A 21,171-nucleotide genomic window follows, 5' to 3' on the forward strand; every position below is an offset into this window, starting at 1 on the left:
TTGTTTTACATTTTACAGCTCTTGTCCCTCTATTCCTCCTCTAGCCCGTCTAGCAGTTAGCTCCTTAAGCAATTGGTGAATCTTTCTTCTACATCCTATTTTTTTGGCTTTATTCTTTTCTTTGCACATTCAGAAAAAATGCAATTTCCCCATTGATGCAGTCTTGGCAAGATGGTTTCATGAATAGAACTAATTACCCTCACCCACTTTTCTGTGATAAAAAAGATGCCAAAGAGAGCACTTCCTAAAAAACAAAACAATAGTGGTGATAATCCTACAAGTTGTATGTCTTTATGTCTACAGCGTGGTAACTATATCAGCATGGCAGTCATTTCAGCAGCTGTGTGTGTATTTTTGCTAAGGCACTCTAGTGTGCCATCTCCAGCATTTTGAGTATTAAAGAGGGCTTGTACACAGTTTTGTTGATCACAAGAAACTACTTCAAAGACTGTATACGACTCCTCACACACGTCTCAGCATTAAATTAGCCAAAATTTGCGAGCATGCCATTGCCTAACCCTAACCGGTAACGCGCTGCAGTTCTTTTCTTGGAGAGGTCGCGGATTCGACCTCGGCAGCGTGTCGAGGGAGGACTGATGCAGGACCATGTGTTTGTTGTAATTTGAAACGTGCATTTTCATAGTTCACTCCTTGTAACATGCAGCTAGCATGAAATATAGAGACGTATTTAAGAAATGCTAACACAGGTACCAGTTGGTTCTGAATCGCCGATTACAGTGCTCTATCAAACACACACGACGCATAAGACAAAAAGACACTCGCACAATTGCACTGCGCAGCATGCAGTAATTAGAAGTGCAATTAAGCTTAATTAAAAATTAATTAATTATCACCATCTTCTTCAAATCAGAAACGATTAACTCGCTAAAAATTGGCCTTACAAATGGTATGGCAAGAATTCCGACATTTCAGAAAAAAAAAGTATCTGATATCTGCATGTTGTTCCTGGCTGCAACTGAAGTAATGCGGTGAAGACTCCATGTTCTAAGTTTTTTTTCCCGAAGAGAATCTAAAGTCATTTCTAGAAACAGCTTCTTTTCTAACCTCCCAGCCGGCCTGTTCAGTGTATAGATCTGCAAGGGATGCATTGAAAGGACAACCTTGCTAACCTTGCTAACAAGTTCCTGTTTGTTTTCTTCCTACAAACTTTACGTCTAGCTCCCATTCTCTCCATGAATTGTCTTGAATGTCGCAGCTCTGCGAGTCAGTTCCTGTTTTCGACAAGGTGACTTTAAGAAGTAAATGGGAGTTTGTTCCCTGGCCTAAACTAGAGAATTCAGCTGGTGTTCTAATCACTTCTGAAAATCTCAATGAGTGAATATTTTACTTCTCCCTACCACTGTGAAAAGAAACCAAGGAAAAACCTACTTTATACAGCACCTTTCTGCTGAAGTAGGCGCTGCGAGGGGAGCATTAGGGTGCCTGCACTTCTTTGTGAAACTGAGTGCTAATACACATTCTTAAACTGTGATATCAGTCGAAGTCGAAGAGATGTAAGAAGCGAAGTGGAAGAACTGCTGCACACCGCTTCACCAGCAAGACAAGGGGGGTCGGCAATAACAGTGAAGTCGAACAGAGATGCGGCCTGCGTACAGCGGACGAAAGTAATCTGCAAATCAACTTGGCACCACACTTCCGTATTACCCTTATGAGGAATTTTATGAAGTCCAACTATGGGGAGGAAAGCAGCTTGCCGCGATCCGCCAATTTTGCTGTGTGGAACTGCGAAAAGAAGGCTCTCAGTTTCAGCCGAGATCTGCAACCAAACGCTCAACTGTATGCGTCCTTCACTCTTGTACCTTAGGAGTAGAGCGCACGTGAACTTTGCAACACGTCGTTGAAATGCAAGAAGTAAACATCAATGACGACACGCAGTTAGAAGCAGCTGTGCCCAGTGCACATGATCGCAGGCACGGGCCAGTGTGGCCCATTTATGCAGCGAAGTGACCACATGACCAAAAGCAGCCAATGGGTGTCGCGGCAGAGAAGTAAAAATGAATATGGTACCTTTCCCATTACAGCGACTTTACAGTTGGCATGCCTTCAGATGACTTTTAATAGTTCGTAACATAATCCTAGACAATAATACCGAAAATGCTCTTCTTTAAGGAAGCTCACTTGGCTGTCCAGTCAGTAAAATGGATTTATGAAAGGGTACTTTGTTTAACCATAGATTCTATCAGTGACACTAAAGATTTGGGATGGAAAAAAAAGCACTAAAGAAATACAAATTAAATCTTTACAGCAGCAATGCTGGTACACAAGAATATCATGCCTCTCTATGAGCAGAAAACTAATCAAATGGACAAACGAATAGCACAATGGCACAAGAATGCCAGAGAAAGTTTTTGATGTATGGCAGAGAGTTACTGTAAGTGTTTAAGAATGCTGTGAGAATTGTAATCTTAACCTAAATTGGATATAGCATGGCAATTTATCCAAGCTCTTAAATAAATTATTGATGTTGAAACAAATTTTTCTACAAGACACAGCTTCTGATTCCGTGATTCTGCCTTTTGATTCCTTACAACACAACCAGATGTAGAGCCGTGAGGAAACAGCTCATTCATCCCACACAAGAGCTCCCTCCTATGTATCACCATGGAAAATGCCAGCAAACAACCACCCAGGAATTGCATGCCTGATGAGCAGGCTAAGCACAACACCTTGAACAATTTAAAGCAAACAATGCAGCAGAATCTATCAGTTAGTATCACAGGTTGGAACCAAGCTACACACAACAGCTCATTAGCAGAGTTTGAACACTGCATTTTGCACACAAAAATATGAGCAGCAAAGCAAAACATGGCTTGCCATTGTTAATGCAACCACATATGAATACTTCGTGTTTACCTTCCTTTTCTCAAAAATGGACACATCAGGCACAGGCAAGAAACTTCCATGAAGAGCCCACTTCAGGTCTCCATTCCGTCGACAAATAGGAAAATGAAGACAAACCTGTTGTAGTGCAGGATTACACAGGTGCATAGGGCAATCACTACATTATTAACAGGGAAAAACAGAGCATATGTTTGTGACCTTGAGCTCAATCCCAGAAATGATTTCGTAACATTTGGTGGCATTACATCTCATTACATCTTAGATAACTTGCATTTTCAGGAATTAATATATACCTCACCATGTTGCCAGTTCACATTTTCCAAAACAAAGCAAACATTGAGAAAAATAAATTTCTAAGATCAAGGCTACATAATTCAATGTACAAACCACTGTTTGGTGCTATGTGAGTACACCTGCCGAACACATTCAAATAGATGCCTTCTTTACATGACTTACACAAAAATGAAACAGTTCCGCAAGAAAATTTGTTGTTTCGGAAATGCTGAACATTATTGGCATGTGTATCAAAAGTAAGTTAGTTTTATTTTAGGTTCCTCTTTTATCATCTTTAATACATTATGAAATGCAATTCACTGATCTCCCTACTTGCTTCATAGCCTCAGCATAAAGGTTTCATTATTGCTATAGTTATTAATATTGTTTCCCCTACACTAACCCCGCAAAGCGTCCTGTGGATTCAAGTATAAATAAATCAATAAACATGCAGAATGTGTGCAACACACGAGAGGGTCTCGAAGATTGGAACTAAAATTGAAGCAGTTTTCCTGAAGTGTACAAAAGTTATGCAGCAGCTTACGAGTTTGGTGCCGTCAGTGAACGTTGCCTCAACGGTCATTTCTGGAACCATCTCTGGCACCCCAGGCAAGACTTGATTTCTTCCTAAAAAAGATGTATTTCAGGACAGCATGACTCTAAGCAACCCAGAAGAGTTCAATAACAATAAAAATCTTTTGTGACAACAGTTTTCACAAATATCATTTCCCCATAGTTCATAGCTAGCTTTTGTGCACATAAACTGCTCTCTGGGTTCTTTAACACGCACTGACATCACACAGCACATGGCCCACTAGCATTTTGCCTCCATTTAAGTGCAACCACCGTGGCTGGGATCGAACCCACGTTTTTCGGTTTTTAAGCCAAGCACCATAACCATTAAGCCACCGCGGTGGCCCCCATCCATTTACTTGTGACCCTTGCACATCACGATCACACTTTTTTACTGTATTATTTTGTTACTACAAAATACAACGTTCTTCATCTATTTTTCTCTAAAATTCTTGCCTTTTATTATCTCTTTTCATGGTTTATACCACTTCTCCTTAAGCTGGCCTCACTTTGTCTAGTGCCTTTTGGTTGCTATAAGTTTCTGTCTCTTCTTATCACATTGCTCCATGGCTAAGATATTATGCAACCGGATTTTGCAAAAGCTGTATATAAAAACTGACTCATTGGCTTGAACTCCTCCAACTCTTATGCAGCCCATCTCAAGATGTGGAAAGAAAGTGAGTGAACAAATGAGCAAACAGCTATTATTTTGCAGTTTTTATTTGTCTCTGGTAATCTCAAACCTACTTGCAACATATTACAGCCCCTGTTCAGCTGCTGAAACCGAAGCCAGAATTACAGGAAAAAAAAATTCAATTATGAATTTTTATTGAGCGTGACCAAGTTCAATGCGATGATCCATGTTTACAAATGTCTTAATATTTTATGCATTTGACCCACCAAGTGGTTAGAGCGTCAGCTACTGAGCCGGAGGAACAGGGCTGAATTCCGGTCGCGGCGGCCGCATTTCAATGGAGGCAAAATGCAAAAGGCACTCGTTTGCTGTGCGATGTCAGCACACATTAAAGAACCCCAGGCAGTCTAAATTAATCCTCAGAAATCATCATCATCATCAGAAAGGGAGTCCATTTTATTCTTTCTCAGTCCTACCAGCTGAATTCACAAAGATGTTCAGAGGCAAGGATAGCAGTGAGTGACCAGCACGTGTACACCAGTAAGTCATGAAAACTAAAGGGCAAATCAGCCATGAAATGTTCTTACATGCAGGCACTTCAGTAAATTCAGCCATTGAATGGGTGATGCAGATATAGATTCCACAATACAACTTGCAGCTACAGCTTCCACATTGTGACATGCTTTAAGAAAGGTCTAATTCTTGCGCCCTTCTGCTGTAGCACTACATGTTCAGGCTGACATTAATTGCTATTTGACTGTCACATGACCCAGGGTTCAAAAGTCGTTAACCTAATGATGCGCAGCTATAAAAAAAATGTTTAAAAACCAATTAATTTACTTTCTCGAGAAAAAAAATGAACCCTCGAAGTTGCTAAAAAAATGCGTTAATTCTGTCTTTTCCTAGCTGTGTGAGATTTAGCAATCCGAGATGGAAGACAAAAGTTTGGAGGATGCTTAAGCTTCACCTTTAAGAGCAGAACATGACAGCGTTATCAGGTCCCGTTTGCAGTGCCTACTCAACACTCACACAATGGCCTACTTCATAATTAGCATGCTCATAATTACTCATAGGCACATCAGTACATGTCTCTAAGACAGTTCATTAAGTCAAAGACAACAGCGCATTCAGTGCAATTCATTAGGTCCACCTTTATTCATCTTGAACCAACGGCATTCGTGACATATGGGTAACATGCCTGTCATGCAATCCGAAGATTCTGGATTTGATTACACCCGAATCCAAGTTCACTCAATTTTCTTTTCAGTTCAGTCTGCTTTCCTTTGGTTACAGGAACCTTCCTGAGAAATTTGGCATCAATGCAAACATTCTTTGATCTGTTCCTGAATTTTATTATTTCTTTGCTTCCTTCAGGATTTCTCGCTCACGGCCAATGACATCGACGCTTTTATGCAACGTGAGACCCTTCACGCTCTCTCTTTAAAAAAAGCACAATTTGCAAGGCTAGCAGCAGTATTGCAAGTTCACAACACAATCATCAAAAGGCTGTTTTCACCTAAAAGCTGTCCTCCTTTCTCTGTCACATCTGCAACGCAATGTCCATCTCTGGCGAATTCTTGTATCTGGAAAATCAAGAATGTCCAATTAGAACTTAAGCACTGATTGTTTAGGAAATGGAGAGGTTTGAGGGAAAAACAAAATGGCCAGGAAATGGCACAGAGAAATTACAGAACAGTGTTACACGTCAAATTCGTATGCAATGCAGCAACTCATGCAGCTGTACAAGGGTAAGATAAGATCTCAAAAAACCTTTGCCAAAATATGCAGAAATATCAGTGCTCCAGCCACTTTCTCTTAACCTCAGATAAATTTCTCTTGATCAATTAGCTCACAAGGCATTTCTGAAGAAAATTAAGCAATTGAGGATTGCACTGTGCCGGTACAACGTACGGAGCAGGTGCAGGCAGAACAGCAAGCACACTCAAGAAGCGGCGACCGAAAGTGGTGAACTGAGAGAACGCGATCATCGTGATAGCGACGGTGCTAGCAGCAGACACAACGAACCAGCGAGTAGTTTTACATATGAAAACCATGCTGAACCTTATTTTCTTTTTATGAAAAAAAAAGTCGAACAAATGCATGGTTCAAAAGGTCTGCCGAACCCCCACCCACCCTCCAAGAGTGACCCTCCTCGGCGAGTAAATACCGGCGCGACTGCAGCTACGCACGGTGTCGAGTAGTGCAGTGGGAGCGTGGAAAGGTGGCATATGCTTGGCGTACGCAGTACGTTTTTAGCATACCGGAAATGCACTAGCGGAGACGTGTGCCGGTTTACCGAACGCCTTCTGCGCACGCGCAGTACATGGGTGAGGCCAGGCGAGGCCGCTGCGCATGCGCAGCCGGCGTCCGGTAAACTGATACAGTAGAACCGCGCTATAGTAAACTCGGATACAGTAAAGCGAAACTGCAGTAAAGCGAAATAGCAGAGATTTTTTTACAAGAGACAGCTATAGTAAAGAGCGCCTGGCCGCGGCGACATACTTCCCGCAGAATGATGACATCGCGGCACACAAGAAGTCGAGGATCGCGAGGTCAACGTTCGGAGGCAAATGGATACCGAAAACATTAAAACGGCGCTTTTTGTTTTTAAATGGTTCGAACCCGACCGCGGCGGCTGAGTTTTTATGGAGGAAAAACGCTAAGGCGCCCGTGTGCTGTGCGATGTCAGTGCACGTTAAAGATCCCCAGGTGGTCGAAATTATTCCGGAGCCCTCCACTACGGCACCTCTTCTTCCTTTCTTCTTTCACTCCCTCCTTTATCCCTTCCCTTGCGGCGCGGTTCAGGTGTCCAACGATATATGAGACAGATACTGCGCCATTTCCTTTCCCCCCCAAAAAACCAATTATTATTATTATTATTATTATTATTATTATTATTATTATTATTATTATTATTATTATTATTATTATTAAGCTCTGCAAGCAATGCAGTGGTCAACAAGATTAGTGCGCTCCCTATTAGCCAAGACGTGCGGGAGTTAGAAAGGTGTGGGCCTGAAGGTGGCGCCACAAGCGTTGGTGGTGTTCGGAAAAAGGTCCCCAGGTGGTCGAACTTATTGCGGAGCCCTCCACTACGGGCACCTCTTTCTTCCTTTCTCTCCCTCCTTTATCCCTTCCCTTACAGCGCGGTTCAGGTGTCCGCCGATATGTGAGACAGATACTGCACTATTTCCTTTCCCCAAAAAACAATTTCATTCGGGGGGGGGGGGGGGGGTCGGAGGGAGAGGGGGGAGTGAGCCGAGAGAGGCGGTCAGTCGATTCGCGAGCCTCGTACTCGCCGGCCTGCCGCTTATGTGACAGCCCAAGAGCCGACTGCGCTCATATCTTATTCTCCTGTCCAGCACACTTGCCCCCTGCCTCTCGGCACCTAACCAGTCCGCAGCAGTGGGAGGCTGCTTTGTCTAGCCCCGAGTCGGATCTCCAACTTCGGCTCGTGACCTGAGCAGAGGACGTCGCGACTAGGCACCGCCTGGACGCCACAACCGGCAGCCTGAAGGCCGCCCTCAATGCTGCTGCGTAATTTTCGTTCCTAGGCCTTGACTTCAATAAAAGTGTTTCTCCACCACCACCGTATTAGCCAGGTCTTTTTCATGCTCCCTGAGTCGGTCGTTAACGCAACGCCCCGTCTGGCCGATGTACACTTTGCCACAAGAAAGGGGGATCTTATACAAAGCGTTCGTGACGCACTTAACAAACCATTTTCCGTGCTTCTTTCTACAGCCCCCTTTTTTGTCTTCGCGAGTGGTGCGTCCGCAAAATTTAGCGAGTTACAGTGTACGCTGTAAAAGTACCCCGGGTGTAAATGAAAATTGGTTTTTGAGAAACGGAAATGGCGCAGTAACTGTCTCACACCTTGGTGGACGTAATAATAATAACTAGTTTTGGGGAAAAGGAAATGGCGCAGTATCTCTCATATATCGTTGGACACCTGAACCGCGCCGTAAGGGAAGGGATAAAGGAGGAAATGAAAGAAGAAAGGAAGAAAGAGGTGCCGCAGTGGAGGGCTCCGGAATAATTTCGACCACCTGGGGATCTTTAACGTGCACTGACATCGCACAGCACACGGGCGCCTTAGCGTTTTTCCTCCATAAAAACGCAGCCGCCGCGGTCGGGTTCGAACCCGGGAACTCGGATCAGTCGACGCCTGAACTGCGCCTTAAGGGAACGCATAAAGGAGGAAGTCCGGGAAGAAAGGAAGAAAGAGGTGCCGTAGTGGAGGGCTTCGGAATAATATCGACCACCAGGGGATCTTTACAGTGCACTGACATCGCACAGCACACGGGCGCCTTAGCGTTTTTCCTCCATAAAAACGCAGCCGCCGCGGTCGGGTTCGAACCCGGGAACTCCGAATCAGTCGACGCCTGAACTGCGCCTTAAGGGAAGGCATAAAGGAGGGAGTTCGGGAAGAAAGGAAGAAAGAGGTTCCGTAGTGGAGGGCTTCGGAATAATTTCGACCACCTGGGGATCTTTAACGTGCACTGACATCGCACAGCACACGGGCACCTTAGCGTTTTTCCTGCATAAAAACGCAGCCGCCCTGGTCGGGTTCGAACCCGGGAACTCCGGATCAGTCGACGCCTGAACTGCGCCTTAAGGGAAGGCATAAAGGAGGGAGTTCGGGAAGATAGGAAGAAAAAGGTGCCGTAGTGGAGGGCTTCGGAACAATATCGACCACCCAGGCGGTCATCCAAAGTAAAGACAAGAACCTAACAGAACGTGGGCCTTCAGTCTATCGAACGTATGTGATGTTCTAAGCGCTGCCCATAACACGTGGAGCTTTATGCATGCTTGCTTTCACGGGAGATGATGAGAAGTTGTTTTTCTGTAGCAAACGCTTCTTAGAAACGTGCTTTCGCTCTGCCTGACCAAAAATAGGACTACGCTTCCTTCCACACGTGTAACAGCTTGAGTATGTTTTCGATCTGGGTGTTCGCGCGTGTTCGTTATCTCAAGTGCCCGCGGCGCACGTCACACATTTGCGGATGGTGGCGGTCTGCGTGTGCGAGCTAATCTTTAATGCTCTGTTCGTGCTGCCCCGTTGCCCTCGATTTTCGCAACACTTCCCCGGCTGCTCCTCCGTCCAACGCTCCCAGGTGAGACTACGCGCTGAAAAATGAAGGGGGTTCACCGTAGCTTCCGTAACCTTTTCCCTCTTCCCGCTGAAACAAGACCAAATAAATAAATAAATAAAGAAAGAAAGAAAGAAAGAAAGAAAGAAAGAAAGAAAGAAAGAAAGAAAGAAAAAAAGAAAGGAAAAGAAAGAAAGGAAGAAAGAAAGGAGAACGCCTCACGGCGTACACATACGTTTGCTCAATAAGTGGGCCTCTCTTCATAACTATCACGCCGAAATAAAGACTTTGCCACACTGCGCGTTGCGTCTGGAAGCACCTGCCTACACCCTGAGTGAGACAGAGCCTAAGCCTGTCTTTTCTTCACAACCTATTATTACTATTATGAAAGTTTTAAAGGCATAGCTGTCAGCAGGACATTACTCGTTGTCTTTCCGTTCTTTCAGCGCTAGCTATTAATGCGAAAGTTCCCGGACAGAGACTCTTTGTCGTCGTCGTCGTTTCCAAAAAGCGTCCGTCCACCCGAGCGTCATCGGAGGGAGGGAGCCGGGGCGGCACGAGGCGGAGCTGGGGCACACTCAGCACTGGGTGCCACCCCACGTAAATGCGGTCACGTGACCACACCGTGCTTATATCAAGTGCCTTGCTCCTCACGCTAATGCTCCCAAAAACAAACAGAGCCAAGGTTACAGGAAAATGCATGTTTGTTTACGGGAGTTTAATGTCCGAAAATGACTCAGGCTATGAAAGACGCCTTAGTGGAAGGCTCCAGGTAATGTCGACCACCTGGCGTTCTTTAACGTGCCCTGACACCGAACAATTACACGGCCCTCTAGCATTTCATCTCCACCGATATGCGACCGCCGAGGCCGGGATCGAACCCGCGTCTTCCGGGTCAGCAGCCGAGCGTCATAACCACAGAGCCACCGCAGTGGATTCTTTCCAATACTGAATTGCTAACACCCCGTCTGAATTAGTACCATCTCATATTGACTGACTGACTGACTGACACTGATTGATTGATTGATTGATTGATTGATTGATTGATTGATTGATTGATTGATTGATTGATTGATTGATTGATATTTCCTTACGATTTATTATGATAATTTATCATCATATTATCATCGCCCATTCTGGTAAAATCATTTCCACATCGAATAAACCACTCGGTTCTCTAAAAGGCCTCTCTGCTTTGCCCTCTTCCCATGCAAAATTTAGAAGCTGTTCAAAATCGCGCCGATAGGCTCATTGAGACTCTTCATACTTATTTGACGTCAGCATTTTATCTTTGAGAACGAAATACGGACTACCGCCCTTTTCTTTCCGTTGCCGCATTGCAAATCTTGCCTTTTGTCACGAATCTTTATTCCGCACTCAATCAATAACCGTGTATCAGAGCCGCAGCACGTATATCTCACTGCACCAGTCACCCACTTCAAGCTGCCAGCCAACCATCGCACACTACTTTTCTGTTTCGTTCTTTTTTCGAGCAGCTACAAAGTGGAACGCGTCCTACCCCGAGACATCGTCACCATCGCTTCATCACCTACTTTTCAAGAACATGTTACCGCTCACCTTCGAAACCAAATTATCATCGCTTCGTTTGTTTAAAATCCCGCCCTTTATCAGATACCCCCGGGGAAAGAGAGTCTTTAAGAAAATAGCACTGATCTGAACTGAACTGAACTTCGCGCACAAGGTTCACTCCAACCCCCCATTACCCGCCGCGGTGGCTCAGTGGTTAATGTGCTCAGCTAATGATCCGGAGTTCCCGGGTTCGAACCAGACCGCGGCTGCTGCGTTTTTTATGGAGGCAAAACGCTAAGGCGCCCGTGTGCTGTGCGATGTCAGTGCACGTTAAAGATCCCCAGGTGGTCGAAATTATTCCGGAGCCCTCCACTACGGCACCTCTTCCTTCATTTCTTTTAGTCCCTCCGTTATCCCTTCCCTTACGGCGCGGTTCAGGGGTCCAACGATATATGAGACAGAAACTGTGCCATTTTTTCTCCAAAAACCAATTATTAATTATTACGGCTCACCCCAAGCCTGCGTCTACTTGTCTTGTTCCCGCTTTGAGAAAAGAAACTAGGGAGGAGAATGTTTATCGGATGCAATAAATAAAACACTCGGGTGTACAGGTCGCAGGTGTTCACCAGAGAACAGTACTAAAATTCGACTTAACAGACCGCAAAATTACTCGCCGCGGTGGTTCAGTGGTTACGGCGCTCGGCTACTGATCCGGAGTACCCTGGTTCGAACCCGACCGCGGCGGCCGCGTTTCGATGGAGGCGAAACGCGAAAGGCGCCCGTGTGCTGTGCGATGTCAGTGCGCGTTAAAGATCCCCAGGCGGTAGAAATTATTCCAGAACCCTCAACTATGGTACCTCTTTCTTCCTTTCTTCTTTATCTCCCTCCTTTATCCCTTCCCTTACAGCGCGGTTCAGGTGTCCACCATATGTGAGACAATTACTGCGCCAATTGCTTTCCTCGAAAATCAAAAACTAATCTTTATATACCGCAAAACATATCAGCCGTATACCCAGGTTCACGTGCTAAACGCGTGGCGCACCGCACTGCTACTTCAGGCAAAGCCTCTCAAACGCAGAGGATCGATAAGCCGCATAGATCCCTATCGAAGCCACTCAAGTGCGTCCTGTAGCTCTCGGACGAGGGCGGATGTTCGCTCTGGTCAAGTATGCAAGCAGATTCAAAAAAGGCATGAACCAGTTTCCCAACAGTGCATTGTGGACACGCTGATAACATGCGCTTATCACACACTTCGGCGCGCCACGCGCGGTTTTTTTCTTCCCTGCACTCAGAATTTCCGACAACGTTCTAGAAAGGTGGTCGAACTTTATAACAGCGTTGCTTGTCTTCTGTCACAGAGGTGACATTCACCTCCCGTAAACAGCCGCGATAACGCTTGGCACGTGTTGAGTTTTGCATGGATAATAGCAAACAGCTAAAGGTCTGATAAAAGAACGGCAGAGAAGAGAAGCTCGTGAGGCCAGTGTACTATGGTGTACAGAGAGGCCGATAGTCTCTAAAAACGAGCGAACATATATGGGCAATGCTGGTACGCTTTTATCGAACCGGAGAAGTGCTAACTATTTCCTGTTTACATGCTTAAGCCGCCGCGGTGGCTGAGTGGTTATGCCGCTCGGCTGCTGACCCGAAAGACGCGGGTTCGATCCCGGCCGCGGCGGTCGAATTTTGATGGAGGTGAAATTCTAGAGGCCCGTGTACTGTGCGATGTCAGTGCACGTTAAAGAACCCCAGGTGATCGAAATTTCCGGAGCCCTTCACTACGGCGTCCCTCACAGCCTGAGTCGTTTTGGGACGTTAAACACCCATAAACCAAACCAAACCTGTTTATATGTTGTAAATAAACAGCAACAAAAACGTAAAGATCACACGCCGCCGAATGAGGTTAAGCCCGCATAATCAACTCGGCACCTGCAAAGGTCAACTACGACAGTAGTTATACCCTCAGATCGGCAGCTGATTCGGAGTCCTCTACTACAACGTCTCTCGCAGTAATGCAGCAGATTTTTTAAAATTTGGTTAACCATTTGTTCATCAAGAACAGAGCAGTTCTTCATCATGTTGATCAAAAACGTTGTTTTTCATTAACAAACGGTCTCTCATAGCCCTTGGACAGCTAAACCACATTCGTCTCACATCTTGCCAGGACAGGACTGTCCTCGTGCGCGACAAAGGTAGACAGTAGGTTGAGAACTGGTTTATTTACAGACGGGTTTCACTAAAGAGTCTATAGACCTTCATGCAGCTTCGTGAAGGCGTGACATTCCGTAAAGTTCCTAGAAAGAGGTCGGGCTGGACGGTGAGAAAATTGCCCGTAAAGCTCACACCGGTACATGATATCCGCACTTCAGGACATCCCTTAGCGAGGAGAAGAATTCACGGGCGAGGAGAATGTCGTCGCCACCTTGACGCACTGTCGTGGTCATGAGGACAGCTTCCAGAAAGGGATCCTTCCTTGTCATGCTCGTCATGCCGTTGTAACTAACAGACCAACTAAAACCAGCATCGCTTCCTTCTGGGGTCCTTCGTTGCCACACATCGACGCGAGCACTTTCGGATGGTTCCAGCCGTTCCATTACGCAGGTGACCCGCAAGGACAGACACGACAGCCCTGGTCTCTTTGCCTTCGACTTTTTTAACGCTCATTGAGGATCGGGTGGCAGAGGTCGTGAAGTCAAACCACAATCAACCAATGAGATAGAGGTATGACGTCATACACGGAGTTGAGGGGTTGGCGGGGAGCTATAGCTGCGCAGTAGTCGGAGCGTGTGTTGAGTTTCCACTGCTCTATGCTTGGCGCGTGGAGTCACGTGACAGGGTGCATAACGTGGCTCTGGGGATAAAGATGCCACCCGCCGCGGTGGCTCAGTGGTTAGGGCGCTCGACTACTGATCCGGAGTTCCCGGGTTCGAACCCGACCGCGGCGGCTGCGTTTTTATGGAGGAAAAACGCTAATGCGCCCGCGTGCTGTGCGATGTCAGTGCACGTTAAAGATCCCCAGGTGGTCGAAATTATTCCGGAGCCCTCCACTACGGCACCTCATTCTTCCTTTCTTCTTTCACTCTCTCCCTTATCCCTTCCCTTACGGCGCGGTTCAGGTGTCCAACGATATATGAGACAGATACTGCGCCATTTCCTTTCCCCCAAAAACCAATTATTATTATTATTATAAAGATGCCGGGAAGAACGTGCTTCTCAAAGAGAAAGAGGCTCTAACACGGATGCGTGCCTACCGTAATGTTGCTTGTGGAGTTGCGAAGGAGGGCTAAGTGACTTGCAACGCTATCGCATCCTGCTTTCGAACGGCTGGTTAGGAGTTTGCAGTTTTCTCCGACTGATTCCATAAATCAGCTCTCTTGAGAGCATTCTTCGTCAGGGTCGCGTCGGGCACTGACCCGCAGGCTTGTTTCCAAGAGGAAAAGCCCCTGGCACACTGTAGACCATGACACGTCGTTGCCGTTCCTGATAGCACGCACCCCTCGGCACATATGCCCAAGCCCACCCGAGTGACACTCTCGCTCGTCAGCAGTTGAATGCGGAAGTTTAGCTGTCGCAGCACACGCCGACGTCGCCATAAACCGGGGCGAAAGACCCTCACACGGCGGCTATCACTCTAAAAGCAGGGACAAGCAGGGAAATCTTTTTATCGTTGCACAGCGATAACCGCATAAGGGACTTTCCCCGGAGTGAGCGGCGTCGGCATCGTGGTAAGTCGTAACATGAAAACCACCGAGTTCAGCTGCTGTGATCTAGCTGGTCCGTACCCGCCGCGGTGGCTCAGTGGCCATGTCGTTCGGCTGGCGAGTCCCAGCAGCCGCGGTGGTCCCATTCCCATGCGGGCGAAGTGCAGCAGACGCCAGTGTGTCGCGCGATGAGTGTAAGATTGAAAGAACACAGGTGGTCTAATTTAATCCGGAACCTTTAAGTACGGCGCTTCTTCGTCTCGTTCCTTCTTTCACTGCCTCCTTCATACCCGCCGCGGTGGCTCAGTGGTTAGGGCGCTCGACTACTGATCCGGAGTTCCCAGGTTCGAACCCAACCACGGCGGCTGCGTTTTTATGGAGGAAAAACGCTAAGGCGCCCGTGTGCTGTGCGATGTCAGTGCACGTTAAAGATCCCCAGGTGGTAGAAATTATTCCGGAGCCCTCCACTACGGCACCTCGTTCTTCCTTTCTTCTTTCACTCCCTCATTTATCCCTTCCCTTACGGCGCGGTTCAGGTGTCCAACGATATATGAGACAGATACCGCGCCATTTCCTCTCCCCAAAAACCAATTATCATTATTATTATTATTATTATTATTATTGTTGTTGTTGTTGTTGTTGTTGTTGTTGTTGTTGTTGTTGTTGTTGTTGTTGTTGTTACTATTCCTTCCTTCAAGGCGCACTTGAGGTGTCCACCGAGAGTGAGACAGTTACGGCAGCTATTTCTTTCCTCGTGATTTTCCATTTTCTTGGGGCCGAAAGCAACATGTGGGCCCTCGGGCGTCCTTCAGAATACGTATACGTCACTTGCGGTCATGTAGACCATCCATGCACTCTAAACAAAAAGGAGCAAAAAGGGAGTTAGCTGTCCTCCAGAGCTAAAGGAGCGTTTGCTAATTTTTTATTCCCATATAGGCGTATTTATGCTTAGTGTGGGGCCGGGGAGCGACAACGACAGCTTGTCGTCGTCGTCAGTTTTTCGCCTGCAAAGAGGAGGAGAGGGCGCAGACGGTCTAGTGTGTTTTTTTTTTTTAAGCGAAAGCTGTTGTAGGGACGATTCCGTGGCGTAGAAAATCGACTTCCGGTCTCATGACCAACACCATGCCCGTGACTTTGTGCAGGTCGCAATCTTTGTGGCAACCCGCTGGTAGCCCCGCAGTCTGTGGGCCTTAACAGGCAGCATCCAGCAGCACAACGGCAGCTTTCGCCGAGTTTAGCGCGCTACGAGTGCGCAGCGTATAAGCACAATTGGAAGCTTTAGAGCGCAGCTCTTACGCGCCCGTTAATGGATTCCTCGTCGTCGTCGTTGTCGGCGTATAACATGCCACCTGACAACCATGACGCCACCTGCCATTGATTGGGAAGGCGGAGGAATGAACAACCGGAAGGCGGAAGGTGCCACGGGCAGATCCCTGAGGGTGGCTAGCAGCCTAACACGCCACCTACCAATGATGGCAAGTGGCGTGTGAAGAGATGGCGCTCAGATCTCGCATTACCGACTACCGTAACCACCTGCCAGTTTTTTATTGAGATTCGTTTGTTTGTTTTTTGCATCATATCACCGCGGCAACACAAGTAGGGCTGCTTTACGGACGTCAAGGACTGCTTGATAAGCAACCCAAGGCAAGTAGACCCTCTTCCAAATCGCCGCGCAAGATGCAACAACCCGCCGCTGTTTGCTCAGTCAACAAGAGGAGGCAACCAAGCAGTCCCAGCCTCTCACTATCAGTGCGGCAATGCGGTCGTTCGTGTCGACAACAACAATCTGTCTCGTTAAAGGTGCGCAGCATAGCAGTGGCCATAGAGCCGGAACAGGCTAATGAGGACAGCTGTCACGTATACTTCGTGTTACTGAGCACGAGCATCGCGTCTTTCAACCCATGATGAAGTCAAAATACGAGACCGATGGTGTATGGAGATTTCGGTGTGTGACGACGAAAAACACCAGCTAATCGAAATCGACAACGGGGCCGTGAATGTACGAAGCGCGCCTCGTGGTTCGGGGTCTATATCAATCCCCCTGTACACAAACTGCCACACTTGGCCCCATCAAAAACATTTGCAGAAGCACCCCGAACACTCTGGGTGTCACTGCTGCAGGAATGGGCTCCCATCGGTACCGGATTAGCTGTGCATTTCATCTGCTCTTTTTCTTCGCAACGGTGCTCCCCGTGTTCTTCGCGGCTGGCTTGATGATGATGGTGACCTCAGGCTTAATGGCACATACCCACGGCGGGGGATTGGCCAGGGTGCATTGCTGATACAAACGCACACATGGGCAAGGAGTGGAGTAATTGGATGGCGGCTGACTTCTTGGTCTGTACTACTTTCTGTTCTTCCATTCTCCTCTTCTTCTATGCTCACCTTAAAACAGCGATAATCAATCTTCCTGCCTCAGTGGTCATATTCACAGCTCGGCTCTGTATACGTGGCCATGTAAACCGTGTAGGCTTATATTAAATCATGAGTGCTAGCTCCTAAGTACTGACCACGCGAGCTTGGCCATCGCTTGTTTCATACTGGTAAGCTCTAGCAAGGCGGGTACGTACGCAGAAGTGGTGTCGTAAAAATATACATTGTGCAACTGCGCGAGTGCACATCCGCATCAAAACGTCTGTCAACCGCACTCGCGCTCAAGAGTTGTCAAAACTGGGCCCACCTTTGCACCGCCTTATCGCGTCTCGGGGGTTTTTCCAACGAGCTGCCTCTACATAGCGAGACGCAAGCACGGGCAGCCCGGTGGGATATACCTTCCTTATCCGCTCACGCGACGACGCAAGAAGGCCGCCGTCGACCGCCCGGGTCCGGCCGTCAGCCGCCATCGTACTATGACCGCTATCTTCTTCAACGCGCCCTGGACACGCAACTGAAGAACTCGCCGTGGCCGAGATGCGCCGAGGTTCAACGCCCCGACGGCGGTCACCACCGGCGCCTTGCTTTGACCGCTAGTACACAAAGCGCGCGCACGTGGTATTGAAATTCCGAGGGATGCGTCGCCATTAGAGAGGTTTAGCATACCGGAGGAATTTAGCGAAGTATATCGGATCTACGCACGCCTGTCGCGCATGTGCAGTGGCCCTCCCAGGCAACGCGCTTGTTACTGCGCATGCGCAGTTCCCGTGCATAAAACCGATATAATAATAATAATAATAATAATAATAATAATAATAATAATTGGTCTTGGGGGAAAGGAAATGGCGCAGTATCTGTCTCATATATCATTGGTCACCTGAACCGCGCCGTAAGGGAAGGGATAAAGGAGGAATTAAAAGAAGAAAGGAAGGAAGAGGTGCCCGTAGTGGAGGGCTCCGGAATAATTTCGACCACCTGGGGATCTTTAACGTGCACTGACATCGTCCTCCCAAGTACTGACCGAGCCCGAAGCTAAGCAGCATTGGGCTCGGTCAGCACTTGGGAGGGAAACCGATATACGTCTGCGCTAGTACGTCTCCGGTACGCTAAATAGAGAGATTTAGGATACCAGAGACGTACTAGAGGAGAATTGGCTTTCGGGGAAAGGAAATGGCGCAGTATCTCTATCAAATATCGGCGGACAACTGAACCGCGCCGTAAGGGAAGGGATAAAAGAGGGACTGGGAGAAGAAAGGAAGAAAGAGGTGTCGTAGTGGAGGGCTCCAGAATAATCTTGACCACCTGGAAATCTTTAACGTGCACTGACATCGCAGAGCACATGGCGCCTTTGCGTTTCGCCTCCATCTAAACGCGGCCGCCGCGGCCGGGTTCGCACCCGGGTACTCCTTACTAGCGGAGACGTGTACCGGTTTTATGTACGGTAGTTGCGCATGCTAAGGCGCCCATGTACTGTGCGATGTCAGTGCACGTTAAAGATCAACAGGTGGTCGAAATTATTCCGGAGCCCTCCGCTACGGCATCTCATTATTCCTTTCTTTCACTCCCTCCATTATCCCTTCCCTTACGGCGCGGTTCAGGTGTCCAACGATATATGAGACAGATACCGCGCCACTTCCTTTCACCAAAAACTAATTATTATTATTATTATTATTATTATTATTATTATTATTATTATTATTATTATTATTATTATTATTATTATTATTATTATTATTAGTTGCGCATGCGCAGTATTAATCGCGTGACCACTACGCATGCGCACCAGTCGTATGTAAACCCAGTATACGTCTCCACTAATACGTCTCCGGCATGCTAAATCTCTCTATTAGCGAAAGAAATTGACGGGAACGTTCCGAGAGCGTTCACGCTATGGGAAGGGGAGGCAGAATGAGGCGGGAAATGCTCCTCAAAGCTGCCTTTTTACCCAGTGGCTTGGACCAACTGTATTGACGACAACGCGGTCAACCGCCTTGCACCTGCTAGCGCGGCATAGCAGGCGGATAGCAGGTGCAATCCGACTCAAAGCGATGCCGTGACAGTACGTCGATGTCACTGGTTGGGGGGCCTTTTTTGAGGGGCACTTGCAGCTTCGTTCCTGAGGTGCGTCCGACAGTGATGAAGGCGTTGACTCTAAACAGGGAAACGTTTCCGCAGTGTCATGGCTGCATCTCGAACACTGCACTCTAAACCATACGGACTAAATGTGTTCGAGTGGTCTTATGGGAACTAACCGTGTTGACGCAAGCATATACTAGTCCCTCAAAGAGCAACCATTACTTTCTTACAGATTAAGTACGCAAGTCAACACCAGGAACAATTTCCCCACACGGGCTAACCATTCGTTGCGAGGACATAGCGGTGCAATTAGTCTCATTTCTTTCCATTTTTGGCTGGGTTGGTTGGCGAAATGCCTTTATTAGTGTTGAATTAAACAGGTATTTACTGGTCATGTCTTAACAGCTTCAAAGTGGAAGGGATGGGTTGGAGGGCGCAGACGGAGAGAACGACGGCGCAGTGACGTTCGGATATGTAATAACAAGTACGGCGTCATGTATACCTACCCCCCCCCCCCCTTGAAAACTTATGCTTTAACTAACCGCGCAATGAGCTGGACACCACGCAGACAAACACTCAGGTGTCCCCAGCTGAATAAGAGAAAGAGTGCACAGTGGAAGGGATGCAAGACAAGACGGTCCAATTCAGCCGGAGTGGCTTTAAGTGGTGATTCTTAGAAGGGGGGGGGGGGGGGGGGGGCGGTTGTGGGAGGAGGGAGGTGGTCCCATTTGAACCATATATTTCTTATATTTTATGTTTTTATGTGCCGAAAATGGGGACAGCATGGTTTTCCAAAGTAAAATTTCTCGCCTGAAGGAGGAGTGGGAGAGGGGGCTTTCATAAATCTGCCTCTGCTATTCAGTGCAGCACGCTCAAAGCAGTACACGCGCTGTGGCAACCGCAGTTTCAAGAATGTTATGTTTCGCCCCTTCCGCAGACAAGCGTAGACGGTAGGCCTAACGCACGTGTATAGCGTCTTCAATATTAACGCCGATAACATGAACAAGAGAACACACTGCGAGGCAGTAACCCCCAAGTAACGAGTCACGAAAACCAACTGTGAAACGGTTCGGCTGGCCAGGACTTCTTGATGGGAGCAAGGCACGCAGGTAAAGGGTTCGGGACAGTACGCGTCGGCATTTCGACGACAGTCAACATAAGCGTATCGTATACACAGCACGCGCCTTCTTGAACATTTGATACCGACAAACCAGCCGCGGTGGCTCAGTGGTTAGGGCGCTCGACTACTGATCCGGAGTTCCCGGGTTCGAACCCGACCACGGCGGCTGCGTTTTTATGGAGGAAAAACGCTAAGGCGCCCGTGTGCTGTGCGATGTCAGTGCACGTTAAAGATCCCCAGGCGGTCGAAATTATTCCGGAGCCCTCCACTACGGCACCTCTTTCTTCCTTTCTTCTTACACTCCCTCCTTTACCCCTTCCCTTACGGCGCGGTTCAGGTGTCCAACGATATATGAGACAAATACTGCGCCATTTCCTTTCCCCCTAAACCAATTAAAAATTTAAAAAATACCGACAAACAGCTAGCGGGAGCTACACAGACTAAAAGTCCTTGCACGATCGCAAACCGGAAATGGCGCGAGCAGGCAATCCGGTAGAGGCATCGGCAGTCCGGGTTCACACCAGCTAACGGCGGCAGACCTCTCCTCCACCTCAACTACACTCAGCTCGAGCATGTCCCCAGAACAGAGCACGCCGCAAAGTAGGAACTCATCGAGCCGAAAGAAAGAATTCGACCACGGGGCCAACACCACCCACCTGACAGGCGATGAGGGCCACTGCCTCGGGGTGGTTGAGGCGCAGACCACGCGCCAGTCGCTTCTGGGCCAGGACGCCAGCCTGGTGCACCTGCAGGCCTTCCACTTCCTTGGGCGTGAGCCGCATCCTCCGCCGACCTGGCGCCGCCTCCTCCGGCTCCTACCACTCCTCCTCCAAGGGGGCCACGGCACTGTGACGGCGGCACGCAAGGATCAGTGCCACCCAGGGACAGTCCTCGAAAAGGATGCCCACAGCGACGGCACCGCACTACTAATCGCTGAAG

At 47.9% G+C, this 21,171-nt stretch overlaps 1 protein-coding gene across 6 annotated transcripts in view; it reads right to left on the minus strand.

Annotated features, from left to right (window-relative positions):
• LOC144121170 (urease subunit alpha-like) overlaps positions 1–21,171 on the minus strand; it is a 111,272-nt gene that overhangs the window by 66,030 nt on the left and 24,071 nt on the right. For 3 of the 6 annotated variants that reach the window (XM_077654187.1, XM_077654189.1, XM_077654190.1), the window contains exons 2-5: positions 20,889–21,078; positions 5,859–5,925; positions 3,680–3,762; positions 2,875–2,979 (exon numbers count right to left, since the gene is read on the minus strand). In XM_077654187.1, coding sequence (XP_077510313.1) covers positions 2,875–2,979; positions 3,680–3,762; positions 5,859–5,925; positions 20,889–21,014 — 381 coding nt within the window. In that variant the 5' untranslated portion in view covers positions 21,015–21,078. Of the gene's footprint in view, positions 1–2,874; positions 2,980–3,679; positions 3,763–5,858; positions 5,926–20,888; positions 21,153–21,171 lie in introns of those variants that run through there. The other 3 variants (XM_077654192.1, XM_077654191.1, XM_077654193.1) reach the window with 3 other exon arrangements.

Source organism: Amblyomma americanum, chromosome 2 (assembly GCF_052857255.1).
Source record: "Amblyomma americanum isolate KBUSLIRL-KWMA chromosome 2, ASM5285725v1, whole genome shotgun sequence".
Taxonomy (NCBI): domain Eukaryota; kingdom Metazoa; phylum Arthropoda; class Arachnida; order Ixodida; family Ixodidae; genus Amblyomma; species Amblyomma americanum.